The 14872-nt window shown below is 42.0% G+C and overlaps 1 protein-coding gene across 1 annotated transcript; it reads left to right on the top strand.

The window, feature by feature from the left end:
- The first annotated feature begins 899 nt into the window (after positions 1–899).
- On the top strand, positions 900–5450 carry serinc2 (serine incorporator 2). The gene is made up of 10 exons (XM_076157211.1): positions 900–1029; positions 2225–2386; positions 2638–2825; positions 2970–3049; positions 3246–3383; positions 3613–3782; positions 3880–3970; positions 4176–4314; positions 4425–4640; positions 4743–5450. Exons 1-10 carry the CDS (start codon positions 1000–1002, stop codon positions 4879–4881), a joined length of 1353 nt encoding a protein of 450 aa, XP_076013326.1. The 5' UTR covers positions 900–999; the 3' UTR covers positions 4882–5450.
- Positions 5451–14872: the final 9422 nt, after the last annotated feature.

Here is a 14872-nt window from a genome sequence, read left to right as displayed (position 1 = left end):
ATTAACTCAGCATTAATAAATGGTTGGAACTAAAACTACAACTCATTAGTGTGGAAAGGCAACATGTAATCCATTAACAGCAGTACAACGACAAGGGCAGGGCTTTGGTTGTCAGTCAACAGGCTGTTTTATTAAATCGTCAGCATTAGTTCTATGCATTAGGATGTGTGTGTATAATATAAATATCAGTTTTACAAACATTTAACAACCTGTAGTGAATTGTTCTACTCAACGATGACTTCAGTAACTTTATTATACGTTGTAATGTTTTTGTTGTAGTATAAATTAATTTAAAAACAATATAAAACACTTTACATTCCAATCGAATATTTCTGCTTGTGGCTCTACACAATATATAAGTTATTGCATGTCATTCCTATTATAAAATACATTGATTAAAATGTATTCATTATTTTTATGAACACATAATCACCCCTCTTTAAAATATTTATGGCAGACATCAATATCCCTTTAAAAATATCTGTAAAATGAACACTTTCCGGCTGCTAGAGTGTAACAATTGCACTTGCTCATGTCTGTGAATAAGAAAAGCTTCCTTTCCTTGTGAATCACTAATCCTCTCGTTAATCTTTGGTTTTACGGAAGATGACGTTTTAAAAACAGAGCAGTTTCCTGAATTGCACCGTGATTAAGGTTAGATCGCGGTTTTGTCAAGCTAGTCAGCACGGGCACAAAACCGGAAGCATTTTTTTCGCATGATTATAACCAAAAACAGCTTGGTGTCAGTTACGTGACTGTTTAAAGTGTCTTTATTGAAAACACGTCATATTACTCTTAAAAATAAACAGCACATCAGCTACATTGTGTTATAACGTTGTGCTATAGTAGATTCGTGTTATGTGTACGACACGGCGCGTTTATTGTGACCGGATGTGTGGTTGTTTTTAACTGGCTTGAGCTTGACATCCTGAACAATTTCCTCCAGCAACTTTGGAAGTTGTGGTTCGATTGTTCTCGGGATCGGGATTTAAGCCAAAAATGGGAGCTTGTTTAGCACTTGCCAGTTGTGTGAGTAGACTATATATCTTCATCAAGAGATACTTCTTATGCGTGATATGTGTAACTGTAAACTTTGTATTTGAAATGGTCACTCGACTAATCGGGCAGCTTGATTCCACTGCGTAGCTAGCACATATGTTAAGGAAAGAATGTTGTCTTGAATTTTTGCCCTTTAGTTAAATGAAAATGTTATGAAGAAGTAAAACCATTCGTGAGAAGTTTAACAAAAGGTGGGTAGATGGGTTCAAGTTGGCAAAAATGTGTTAAACGTTTTGTTTGGTGGCGCTACATGAAACTAATCACGGTGCGTTTCTTAAAAAAAAAAAAAAACCGTTTCCGGGTTTTACTCAAGTAGTCAACACGCCTTTGTTTTCTACCGATTTTACAAGTTATTGCAGCCGTCATTATCATTTTTGACTTGTAATAGTCGGTCTTAAGTTTATTTTAAACATGACCGCACTTCTACGTAGTTTTCACAAAAGTTTGATCAATAAATCGTAATTTTCTGAAGAATAATACTAAGAATTCTCGTGACCGGAAGTGTTTACGTTTTCAAATAATACACAACGAAACGAAAATTGTTGGATTTTCAACCACAAATGTGACCTATAAATGAATATATTTGATTTGCAGCGCAGGGTTTTTTCGTTACGGATCGGAAAAGTGTGTTTTATGTATGTGCTTCTGTAATATTCCTCACGATAACTCTCCAGATAAACCATGTAATGTTTTTAAGGGGATAAATACAGTGTAGAGTTTTCTCAGAGCCATGGAAACTGGAATCTTCTAGTTGCGACTGAAGTGTTTACACAATCAAGTCTTGTGTCAAGTACTCCTGTGAAGGATGGCTCATCTCTGTTCCAATCTCTGCCTCGGTTGTTCCCTCGCCTCTCAGCAGTCCGCCTGCATCATAGGTGATCCTGTTTACAAAGTGATATAAGAAGAGGATGGTAAGAGGGGAGCTTTGTTACGATGGCGGCTTCAATCACAACGTATACATTACCGCCACTATGAATCATCTTTTCTGGAAATGCACAAAGAGAATGATGGTTTCCCTGACAGCAGTGTTTGTTTGCAATCACAGTTTGTGTGTTGTCTTTGTCAGTTGCCTGACCCTGATTATTATTTCACACCCCATAAAATATGAATCCGTGCATATGCCTTTGCTAATTCTCTCCTCGCCTTCCTTGTTTCCTCTCTTTAGGCTTCATGTCTGTGTGGCTCGGCCCCGTGCCTCCTGTCTTCATGCTGCCCCTCCACGTACAACTCCACCATGAGCCGCCTGGCCTTCTCCTTCCTCCTGCTGCTGGGGACCATGGTGTCCATCATTATGATCCTTCCTGGCATGGAGACTCGCCTTAAAGCGGTACGTTAAGACAGGACTGTGTTGTGATGTGGGGGTCATTGCAGCAGCCGCTTGTATCCCTGACTACACAAAGTCAAGTATCATAAAGTCTAAGAGGCACAAATCTTCCCTTCCCACAGTTTTTCATGGCAAAATCTAGTATAAATATGAAAATCATTGAAAAAAGTTTCACTCACGGTAACCAAGCAACAGTGCCCCTGTACTGATTGATCTGTTGTTTTGCTCTGTGTGCTTTTTTCTCACATTGTCAGATTCCCGGTTTTTGTGTGGACGGCACTTCCATACCTGGTTTTGACAACAAGGTGAACTGCGACATCATCGTCGGCTACAAGTCGGTGTACCGCATGTGCTTCGCCATGGCCTGCTTCTTCTTCCTCTTCTCCATCATCATGATCCGTGTGCGTAGCAGCAAGGACCCCCGAGCCGCCATCCAAAATGGGTTTGTTATGTTTACGCTTCAGCAACTGAGCCTCCTTTGAGAGCACTGCACTCTGGTGGCCAGGGTATGTAACTGCACCTTACAGAATCTGCGGAAGAACAACATGGCTGTGTTTCAACTATTTCTGCGTTTTGTCTTTTTCAGGTTCTGGTTTTTCAAGTTCCTTATCCTGGTTGGCATAACTGTGGGAGCTTTCTTCATCCCCGACGGCCTCTTTAACACAGGTATGAAGCCCAGAGGTGTAAGGTGGCCTCAAGCAGGTCATGGGAATAATAAGCCTTGGTTATGTTTACAAAAGGACACAGATGAGTTGAAAGTATTCGCTAAAAGCCAGATATTAGGGGCCGCCGCCTCCAGGTTCAGTCACGACAGAGCCCTCTTTGTAACGCTGCGGGTGATTTTTTTCCGTCTCCTTCCCAGTGTGGTTTTACTTCGGCGCGGTGGGCTCCTTCATCTTCATCATCATCCAGCTCATCCTTCTGGTGGACTTTGCCCATTCGTGGAACCAGTGTTGGCTGGAGAAGGCAGAGGAGGGAAACTCTAAGTGCTGGTTTGCAGGTAAACCACAGCGACACACACACAGACACTCTCACACGCCGGAGTCGACATCTTAGTGCGTGTGTTAAGTATTGTTTGACCGCTAAGGGTATTCACTCAGACTTTGACGAATATCAAACATTAACAACAACAACAACAACAACTTTAGACAAACTGATATAGGTTTGTTTTAAAAAGCTGCTTTAACTTGATTGTCTCATGCGTTTCCTTCTTCTTTTCTTTCTCGCAGCTCTGCTCTCCTTCACCTTCATCTTCTATTCCCTGGCGTTTGCCGCCGTCGTGCTCTTCTACGTGTATTACACCGTGCCCGACGACTGCACAGAGCACAAGGTCTTCATCAGCCTCAACTTCATATTCTGCATCATCGTCTCCGTCGTGGCCGTCCTGCCCAAAGTTCAGGTAAGATAGATTCTTCTTCTTCTGAACCGTGACCTTGCGACAACTTCGAGTGTTTTAGCGGCACAGAAATGTCATTCCCACGCCAATCTGTCTGCAGGAGGCTCAGCCCAGCTCAGGCCTGCTCCAAGCCTCCCTCATCTCCCTCTACACCATGTACGTCACCTGGTCGGCCATGACCAACAACCCCAGTGAGTCCCATGAATCTGACTCACTACACAGATTAGATTATGATCCCAACTTACACCACGCTGGGCTGATTTAGTGAAGGAACGCTTGGAAAGAAAGGGAATTCGTGACTATTTCCTTTTTCTTACCCAGTCAGCCTCATTTGTGAATTTACCGACCGTCATCTTGTCTGGTGTTTACTCCGTTTTCTGCGTTTTCTACCCGCAGACCGCACGTGTAACCCCAGCCTGTTGAATTTGGTAAACGGCAGCCCGACTCCCACCAAAGCCCCTACAGACGTCCAGTGGTGGGACGCGCAGGGCATTGTGGGATTGGTCATTTTCTGCCTGTGTACTCTTTACGCCAGGTATATCGCAGGAGTTTCATTCTTTCACGATTCACCTTCACGGGACAGAACTGTTCCGCGAAAAACTGCTTCCTGTGCCGTAAAAGTTCTCTTCCTCTCGCCTCCCTCAGCATCCGCTCCTCCAACAACTCCCAGGTGAACAAGCTGATGCAGACAGAGGAAGGCCAGGGTCTGACCGCCGACTTCGACGCGGCAACGGGGGAGGACGGAGTCAGACGCGCGGTGGACAACGAAGAAGAAGCCGTCACTTACAGCTACTCCTTCTTCCATTTCAGCCTCTTCCTCGCCTCTCTTTACATCATGATGACCCTGACTAACTGGTACATGTAAGTATCCGGGGCTTTCTTCTACTTCCTTCTTCCTGTGTGACAGACAAACTTTGCACTTCCTTCCCAACACCCCTTTTGCCCTGTCACCCCCTCAACCAGGCCCGACACGGACTACACCACCATGCAGAGCAGCATGCCGGCGGTCTGGGTGAAGATCGGCTCCAGCTGGATGGGCTTAGCGCTCTACCTCTGGACCCTGGTGGCTCCGCTGATCCTCTCCGACAGAGACTTCAGCTAAAAAAAAATGTCAAAAGTCTGCGCTGGCGTGTGTGTGTGTGTGTGTGTGTGTGTGTGTGTAGCAGGGGGGCACCAGCCTTTATGCTATTTGCACGCTTAGAACAGATGGCTTAAGCTAAGAATGATATCTGTTTTAGATTTGCTTACAGCTTTGAAGATTAGAAATGAAAACACTAACAGGCTTTGTTTTCACCTCAGATCAGTGCGTATATGTTTCTATTGATTTTTTTAGCTTTATTTGAAAGTTGCTGTTTTTTGCAGAAACAGAAAAATAATCAACGATCCCTCCAGAGAATTTATTTAGTTTGGGCTGCTTTCACTCCAGTTATGTTTGAAGTCTTTAGATCATACACGGTGTGGCGATTGTAAGCTATCATTCCATTTTTATCAGTTATTGTTTCACAGCATTGTTCCAGCACCGAATTTTGTGTGTAAGTGTATTTTATTGTTTGCACACACTTCTTTTGAGGGATCTATTTTCCATACCAAATATTTGTTATGATATTCTGTCTTTGTTGATTTTTAAGAATCTATATTTCATTGTATTCAATAAAACAATCCTTCCTCTTATGTACGTCTGATTTACAGTGTGAACTTATTTCCCTCAGATTACACACTTTCTGTGTTTTGTTGGCCTAGATGTGTTTTTAGATGAATTTGCAAAGTTGTATGACTCTTCCCCGTGTTTCCCTAAAATACACAATGTTGTCAAATCTGACCCGCAGGCATTTCCAAACGCTTCACTGCCCTCCCTCCATTAGTCACATGCTCCTGCTCAAAAGTGATTTATTGTCCCTCCCCATGCAGGATTCCCCCGATGCAACACAGACACACTTTGCGAGTAATGCGGATGGAATTTTCTATTCCCTGTCACAAGATCAGCACGAGCTGGAAGGCTGACCACAACACTTCATCTGAAGGATAAATCTAGCTTTGACCTCTGAAGGCTTCGCAGACATCTGGTAGCAGCCATTACATCAGCAATGTGTCAGTGTGAAAAACATAGGAATGGTCGCAAACAAATTTTATGAAACTGATACACGGAGACTCATTAACTTGTGTTTTCCAGCTCTCGTATTTTTGAATGTTACGAGCACTAAAGATTGTGAAGATACTTGGATACTTTATGCTCAAGATAGATACTTCCGTTCCCAAAACACAACCTAGCAGAGGATGGTTTCGATCCATCGACCTCTGGGTTATGGGCCCAGCACGCTTCCGCTGCGCCACTCTGCTTTCAGTGCTTTGTTGGTGATCTAGACAAATAAAGAAACTCCTACATGGCAAGAGAAATACCTGTTTCTCATTGGCATATCTACATTTAATCTCATTGTACAACTGCTCCGTGGTCCTGGAACACATTGTGATTACAACCAACCTTGGGTTCCCAAATATTGTATGCATATTCTGTCATCAGTCCTGCTAACTATAGCATCAGATTAGTTGTGTTGACAACAAATTTGGGTTAACCAGGACTGTCATTTGCAATATTCTCCTGAAAGGTTCCACATATAATTTTGTAGATTTTTATCATAAACTTAAAGAAGAATTTGAATATATTTTAAAATTGAAGAAAAAAACAAGCACATTTAATTTGACCATGTAGTGTAAATTTAACTATTTGTATTCACAATACAATATTTCATTTCAGTCATTGTTCCAGAATGTTTGTCTATGGCTGCAGCACCATATGTTTTCTTAAATAAATAATATTAGATGATGACATTGTTAAATAACGGTCAATAAATAATAAATACAGTAGATTCCTGTCTGAAGGTGTGTTGTGACCCTGTTGCTAAGGGTGACAGTGAGCGTGGTCCTCCCCAGTACAGCTGTGAGCAGCAGGCAGAGGTTAATGCGGTTATATAATGGAAGGATGAATCACAACACTTAGGCTGTCACTGTGATCAGTTGCATAAGTTTGTGAGGGATCATGCTCTTGTTGGGGGAGACACTATGTTTCCATGGAGATCATAGTAAACTCTGCTCCGCCCAGCCATGGGGGACCTTCATAATCATCACTACCGTCAGGCTCATCAAAAGCAACCATACCTCTGCTCCTTAGAGGGTGTGAAGCACTTGGCAACCCTGGTTAAAAACAAGTTAAATGGAGCACTGACACATTAGGAAGACCCTGTGGTCTTCATTAGACTGTTTTATAATCCTCATCTTAAACTTGTTATCACAGATTTAAATGTGTTGGCACAAATGATGTCACTACAGATTTGTTCATTCGTGGACCCTAATGTGATTACATACAATAAAGATGTATTTGCGTTTGAAATCTCATCGAATGGGACAGAATTGAATAACAGGAATATGTTCTTCCGACATTTTCCGAGCCTACCTATTATAATTTGCATGTGTATGTGTGGGTGAGGCCATTTGGCTCCAAACTTGGCAGAAACATCATTCAGGGGTCTGGCATGTGCACTTTTCATTTTCTTTACATTTTTACTTTGTTTCATTAGCAAGTGGAAACGCCCAAAGGGTGCTTTTAAGGGCTAGGGCAGGGAGTAGAGTTAGGTTAGGTCAGGGTTAGAGGGTGAAGGGGGTGAAATATCAAGGGGAGGCCAGAATAGGTAAAACCCCCAAAAGGGTGCTTTTAAGGGGTGCGGCAGGATGGGCAGGGGAGAGGAAGGACGACGGGTGCTTTGATGTAGTTTCGAATTATATGAGAAAATTTGTAGTGTCTGTTTCCCCCTTGTTATGTCTTGAGAGTCTAAATGCTAATAATAATAATGTTAATACTATTACTACTACGACGACTACTACTAATTATTATAATTATTATTATTGCTATTGATTAGTATATTATTATTAATTATTATTATGGATGATCGCGGTGACGTAAAGCTTAAAACACATTCAAATCCGAAGTCAACTTATTGTATCTCAAATCATAAATATTCTATCATTCAGTCAAACATGTTATATAAACGCAATGCACGATTTTACCAAAGGCATTTAGATGATAAATATGACAATAATTTCTAATTAAAAAAGTATGTGGAATATAAGGAAACAATGACGACAAACTGGGGACTTTTGTTTAGACAATCGCACCCGGAAGTCATATAGTTGCTGTGAACTTGATTTTAATAATGGTGATGCTGGCGCGGAGGCAAACTGCAGCATCAACTTTGGAGAGGTGGATCCCAGCCTGCTCCGTCCCGCTACCGACAGAGCATTCTAGGACTACGAACGACATTCATGGTAATAACCACGTTTGTCTAGCGGTCTAAAATGAAGAATAAAACCTTAACGATACGCCCATGTTACCACGTACGGAGCCAGTTTCTGTGGCGTGGGATACATTTATTATATTAACTGTAATTTCGGGAGGTGTTGTTGAAAATGTTAGTATCAAGTTATTCTCAATCAAATGTTGTATTTCCGGTCAAAAATCTTATACTAGGTTTGATGAAAACGCTGGCAAATTACACTTTGTAACTACAAAAACGTTTGTCATAGGTAGAGGTTAATTTCGTGAATGATGCAAAATTACCCCTAGTGAGTTGTGTAATGGTTTTTGTTGATTCACGCGTCACATGGCTTGTATATTTTTTCGGTTTTATTTTGAACGCAACATCGAACATTTCCTGTCTCTCCGTGGCTAACGTCGGCTGACCTGACGCAGCTTGTGAAACCGTGGCCGCACCGCAGAGAAGTGAAGTTGAGCATCCTGCAGGTAATGCAAGCTCATACATGATGTCACTAAGGCGACGTAAATATACTATGCATGTTTACTTGACTGTAACATTTCACATGGTATTAGGCTGTTTTCATCCCGCATGTCTTTTAATTGATATTTGAATCCAAATAGAAAGATAATTTATAGCTAATGTTATTGTGGACAGCGTAACCCGAGGAAAGAGGCTGTGTCGAGCGGTTTGTGTGGTGTTTTTGGCTACTACAAGGGTGTGTTTGGCTAGTTGAAGTGATCCTGAGCTTGTCTATTTCCCAAACTGGGCTTCATTCATTGTCTGTGAGAGGGAGGAGAAGGTGCTGAGCTGTGGTTTGTCATCTAGAATTGGATAACATAATACCGGAAATGTACGATCCGTGTTCAAAATAAAAGTTTCGAACACGGTCTTGCGTTGGAAATTTTGAATTAGCCAGAAAACGAGTCCGTGGAATAAGCTGGGTGGTGGAAAAACACGAGTGGCTCATTAGACGATGTGTTTGGAATAACTGTTGCTGAAAGCGAGCAAGGATATTTAGTTTTGTTGTAATGCAATGTACGCGTCAAAGCGAGGTTTATTTTGAAAACGGAAGCGGCATTTCTTATTTAAGGGATTTTTACACGGCTCCAAGTCGCACCACGGTATCGTCCTGACTGGCATTATGTAGAACAAAATCAGGAGGAGTCCATGTGTTTTGTCAGTCTAAATTGGCCAGCATTGTATGTGCGTTTGCGTGACCATTTATTTTTCATTTTCTAAACCCGTTGTGTCATCTTAAATGCATTTACTCCGCTCTAAAATTCCCGAATCACGCTGTTCTATGTTGTGTACCATCGGTGATCGCGGCCCGTTATTTCCTATTTCTAGTAGCATCGTTTTATGTTGCACAAACCTACATATACCCTCTTCTTTCGTAAATCGGACACCTTTATAGATACTGTCCACGTCCACACGCGGTCATACCTGTTAACAACACGACTTGAAACATGAGAAAATTGATAAATAAATTGATTAATGATTTTTTTATCCATCGGCTAGCAGCTTTTGAATACATATTCAGTTGTTAAATTTTCCCAGCACTAATTCATGCGCATTTCGGTGGAGGGTGGTTGAGATAACCAGAACCGGTACAAAGCGTTCACATTTGACTAAAACAATCGTTGCTTTAATATTTTAACAACGCCGAATGCACCCACGGTACTCAAACATTCACAGAATTCCATTATTCATGTGTATTGTCCACGCACTTTTGTTTGAAAAGCACATTTGCGCTAAACTGTCTATTACATTAAACGGAATCTGGCGTTGTCGCTCCGTCCACACACGCCAAAAAAACCAAACCTATCGGCGTGAACGCACAATGCCATCCTGCTGCTCAGACATTTCTGCATTACCTGCTTTGCAAGGAATCCAACATGACATCATGCTTGAGAAACAATAGGGCGAAATTGGTTTTTTTGTAGCTTCAGGATTTAATCGCCGATAATATTCCCTTTATCAGTATTGGGAGCAAATCGATGGGGTTGATTTTGAGAATCTTTGTTGTGGCAAAGTGGTTGACATGTTACACTGGACTTCAACCCCATTGTTACGTTTTGTCTACCACTTAAAGTAAATAACAGAATGGAATTTAACCTAATTTAATGTAATATAATATATATTGTATGCAGTTTAGAATGTGTTTTATGTGGTATAAAGCAGCACTGTAGCCTTAATGCCTGCTGGATTAGAGGGCATCTGAGGACAGCTGTGGTTGCTCTGTTGCTTTGCTGCAAAAAAAAAACATTTGATACAATGGTGCCATCTTCATTTCCTTCATGGAGATGGGATTTGTTATCGCAAGATTGGCAGTAAAGCTCCGTGTGTAAGATCCGTGTGAGATCCTACCAATTTTCTAGAGAAAAAGTGGAGCAGATATTATAAACACACCGATTTGTAAGCTTTAAGTGACATCAGTCTTTATTTTGCCTAGGATATTGTTTGCAAATAGACTTTAAATGAAATAATAGTGTTAAATTACTGCAAAATGTATGAATTTATGCCAGAGTACAACATATTAACTCTTGTTTAAGAACAATACAGTGTCTAATGTTCATTCACTGCACACGTGGGACTCAATTTGATATGTTTGTTCAAATTTGTGTGTCACCTCCCACTGTTGTGATCATTCAGTGTCAGGATAGGATGGAACGCTCTCATCCTTTGACTGGAATTTAGCATTTTGAGTTTATGCACAGGTCTTTAATCCCGTTCATCCAAATCTGGCAGGTTCATCCCAAACTTGCTTCCCAGTGTCACTTTGGTCTCTCACATTTTAACTAACCCGAACCCTTGCACCTGTATCAGTCACTCACTCAGTAAAGGAAGAGCACAAAGACTCCCCCTGTTAGGTGTGGAAGGATAACAGGTCATGAAACTTCTTAATTGTAATTCGCAAGGTATCTTCATCGCATTTCTATCGTAATCTTTACATTTGTTGCTAAGCAGGACTGTTGTGGTGTTTTCCCTGCCACTTCCCACAGATAATCTGTCAGCGAAACAGTGTGAGCAGTACTGTTATAGTCTTTCTTTGATGGATTTGTTGGACGAAGAATTGCTCTCCTCACGGTGCCGTTTGGTTTCTGTGACTGAACCCAGTTTTGTTTTTTTACTTGCTGTGCATTATCAATGTAAAGCCTCATCATTTCCTGCTTACCATAGCAGAAAGATAAGATACTAAGTGTTTAAAACAGCAAATGGAACCTGTCTAATGAACAGGATATAGGCTGGATCATTATTGTGTTGAATAAATAAGTGATGAAGAGTAGGATCATGTGAATTTATTTGACCTAAATATTGTGGATTATTACTTTAAAACATGTAATCTAGACAAACACTCTAATGAGATTGGAGACTGAATGGCTTCGGGCTAGTTTACGTTTTTCTTTATCCTTCCAGACTTTAACTCATAACATGTAAGCATAAATGCAATTATAATGACAGCAACCATTACCGTCTGGACTTTGCTGCTTCTTTGCAAATGACTCTGTCCTGCCCATGACTTAAAACATCTCGGTCATGAAGCTCTAAGCCCTCAGTTGAGACGAGGATCCGGTCAGAAAGGCAGTTTTGCATCAAACGTAAACAAAACCGTCATCATAACTGGAAGCAGAATCCCTTATTATTTCGATATGGTTCCCTCATGGTTAGATTTCACTTCAATGGAGTCTGATGTTCAACCAAAAGTGTGAGCATAACGGCCTTTTTGTGGTACCGATAGACCCAGAGCCCAAACGGCTTTCACAGTGTTTGCCAAAGGAGCCAGACTGGTGTGTGGTTTCTTGACACTGGACATGAGCAGCAAGACTCAAAAAGGCATCCAGTCTCCCAGGTAATCCTGCTCAAGCTCATAACACATACAGTGGTGGTATGATCAACATTTACGCGGCGTGCGGAGTCTCAGAAAAGTGTCCTGAAGTCCCACGGTGTGCTGTTGCATTATGAAATGGCATACACACTCAGTTACTCCTAAGGCCCCTGTCAAAGGTTCCCTCTGTTCAGCCAAGGGCAGTAGAGCCAGAGAGAGGACAACATTGATATTCATGCGTGCTCGTGCTTATGGAGTCACCGACAGGCACCTCATCCCTCAAGTGTCAGTCAACTACAGCGTCCTTGGTAAGCAGGTGAACATGTGAGGGCTCTCGTCTCTGTTGAGCTTCAGCGATGGCCGTGTCGCTCTTGTAGGCACTCAGGCAACAGGAGAAAAGGCCGAGCAAACATACAGTCAAACATTAATAAAACATTAAGCGAATGGTCTTCAGGTGACGGAGTGAAAATGTATTTACCCAAGAGAAAATATTGGAATCGCCCCCCCCAGAGTGGAACTTTGCTATTTTGGAACACACTGAGGAGAGAATGGAATGTGCAGATGACTGAAAATACCTAAAAGTTTCAATGTATTCCAGTATAAAGTATGCGTTAGTGACGGAAATAACCAGGGGCAAAAAGCAAAATCGCCCCTTTTATTTTGCATTATTGCCCTGACAATTCTGACCAGTTAAGATGTAAATTTTTGTATTTCACAAGTGCCCCCAAGAGTGTTTATAATGCTCCCAAATTTCAGTCAGTGAGGGCAAAAATGTCCCTAATATCCTTCCCTGGTGTGTGTATACATGAGTGTATACAGTTAATTTGTTCCTGGTAGATTTATAGTATTTTTCAGGCATCATCGGGCATCTCATGGCTTCAGCTGCTGAAATCACAAGAATTATGTGCATTTCTTATCAGTTCCTATAGGCTTTACAAATAGAAACCCAGAAATGACCCTTCACCATTAGCTGCAGTGCTTCCAGTTCATAACGCTGAGCTTGCATTTCTCTTACCGGACCAAATCTTCCCAATGCAATTTATCATCTAACCGCTCGTCCTTGCCTCGAAACCGGGAGAATACACGTTTCAACGCCGAGGGACCGCAGCGGTAATAAATCAGATTCCTCATGAAAAAAAAACAGTGTTTATGATTTAAGATGTGTCACTTAACCGGCACTCACGTGTTACTTAGGATGTAGCGCACGCACACATACGTCCACATGTTGATTATGTTGACTACTATCCCAGCTAGTCATGCGTTTGGTCGGCCCATGGGTGGCCTCTGTCATCAATCAGGAGGACTTCCCCCCCCAGGTGCAGAGAAAAGCTGAGATGTCAAAACAGCCGTAAGCAAACAGATTTCCTCCCTACTGGCAAACTTTTTAAGGTCCCTGGAGCGGAAATGAAGTCTCATCCTTGTTAATGAAAGAATATACGTGTGTGTGATTGTATACAGTAGATCCTCACCCGTGTATTTGCTCGCCCACATGGTTGTGTACGTGAAAACATGTAGGCAGAAAGAAAGTTACATGTGCACTGTGCTATTGCCTTATGCTTGAGCATTAAGCGTTATGTTTACATGTAGTGTTTGCTGAGGTGCATGAGAATTAGCGTCCGCGTGTGTGTGTGTGTGTGTGTGCTTTTAGGCCTTTGGCTGATCTGCAGCTCTTTGCCGGCAGGGGTTGGATGCCGTCAGTGACCCTGGAGGCGAGCGTATGGACTCAGCTTGGTTTGCTCTCTGAGGTGGAAGGGCCTCTGGTTTCCCGGTTCTCCTCTGACCCCTGTGGTGGGAGCAGCCTGTTAGGCAGAAGGCCTGTCAGCTGTAGTTCCCATTCACAAATCACCTACTGGACATACACACACACCAGCACACATAAACTACATACATGCACCCACCTACATATCCTAATTCACCTCTGATCTTTCAAAACATGAAGCTGATAACGATGTGATATTGTGGTCCTTTAGTTTGAAAAGCTGTAACATTCTTAATGATAACAACACAAGGCATGGCTACCGCAGTTTTCACTATACATCGATAATGTAGGCGCATAAATCTATGGCGCAAATAAACTACAGGTGTCGTAGGTGTCGTGCTTGAATTGTCCGAAACCTTTTATCGCACAAAGCTAACTTTGAGACTAGACTCATATTAACACCAATCGATAGTAACGCTACATAACAGTACCTCAGTGATGACATCAGGGTTAGGGCACCCTCAAATAATGATCGTCTCAAAAATACCAGCTTGCAGTGTCAGACATGCTGCCACATCTCTTTAAACACGAGATTAACGCACAATGTTGTTTTTCAAGTGTTTTATCGTATCAGACTATAGTGACATCCTGCATTGTGTCCCCTCCCTTCGCTGCTTTCTCCTGTTGACATTGTCCTTGTAGATCAAGGTCATGTTTTCTCTGAACAGGGAGAGCCAACATGGTACTGGACGGTGGGCTTTTGTATTATGTAACTGCAGTTGAACCACAGTGTCTATTCCCTTTGGATTTGTCCCAGAGTTGATCTTTTGTCCATGATCCTCCATGTGATAGATGCTGCAGAGTCACTAGATAACCTGATTTCATGCAGTGCTGCTGCTGACTAAGCTGTAACCCACAGGTACGCCTCAGTATCCACTGGCAGGCACCTCCAATTATTGCGTTGCATTGTGAGCGTGTGTCATAATATTACTGTTGCCTACAGTAACACAAGCTTCTCCCTATATCGCTCTCTTTTTGGATGATATAGATTGCTGCTGCACAGTTGGCGTCATTGGCAGATTGCCTCACCCTTGTCTGTTGATTCACTGTTGGTGAAATAAGAGAACATATGGCTGCTCTCTCCCTGCATTACATCACCTTTAGATCCAAGCAGATTGGTTTTCATTTGGAGCCCAGTTCAAAGGAAGAACAACCCTTATTGGATAGGCATTATATCAGCTGTTTTTTTTTTTTAAATGGA

The sequence above is a fragment of the Genypterus blacodes genome, unplaced genomic scaffold (genome assembly GCF_046128005.1).
Source record: "Genypterus blacodes isolate CSIRO-AG114 ecotype Tasmania unplaced genomic scaffold, CSIRO-AGI_Gbla_v1 ptg000072l_1, whole genome shotgun sequence".
Lineage (NCBI taxonomy): Eukaryota > Metazoa > Chordata > Actinopteri > Ophidiiformes > Ophidiidae > Genypterus > Genypterus blacodes.
Note: the sequence above shows the minus strand (reverse complement) of the source record. Positions and strands in the feature narration are given on the sequence as shown.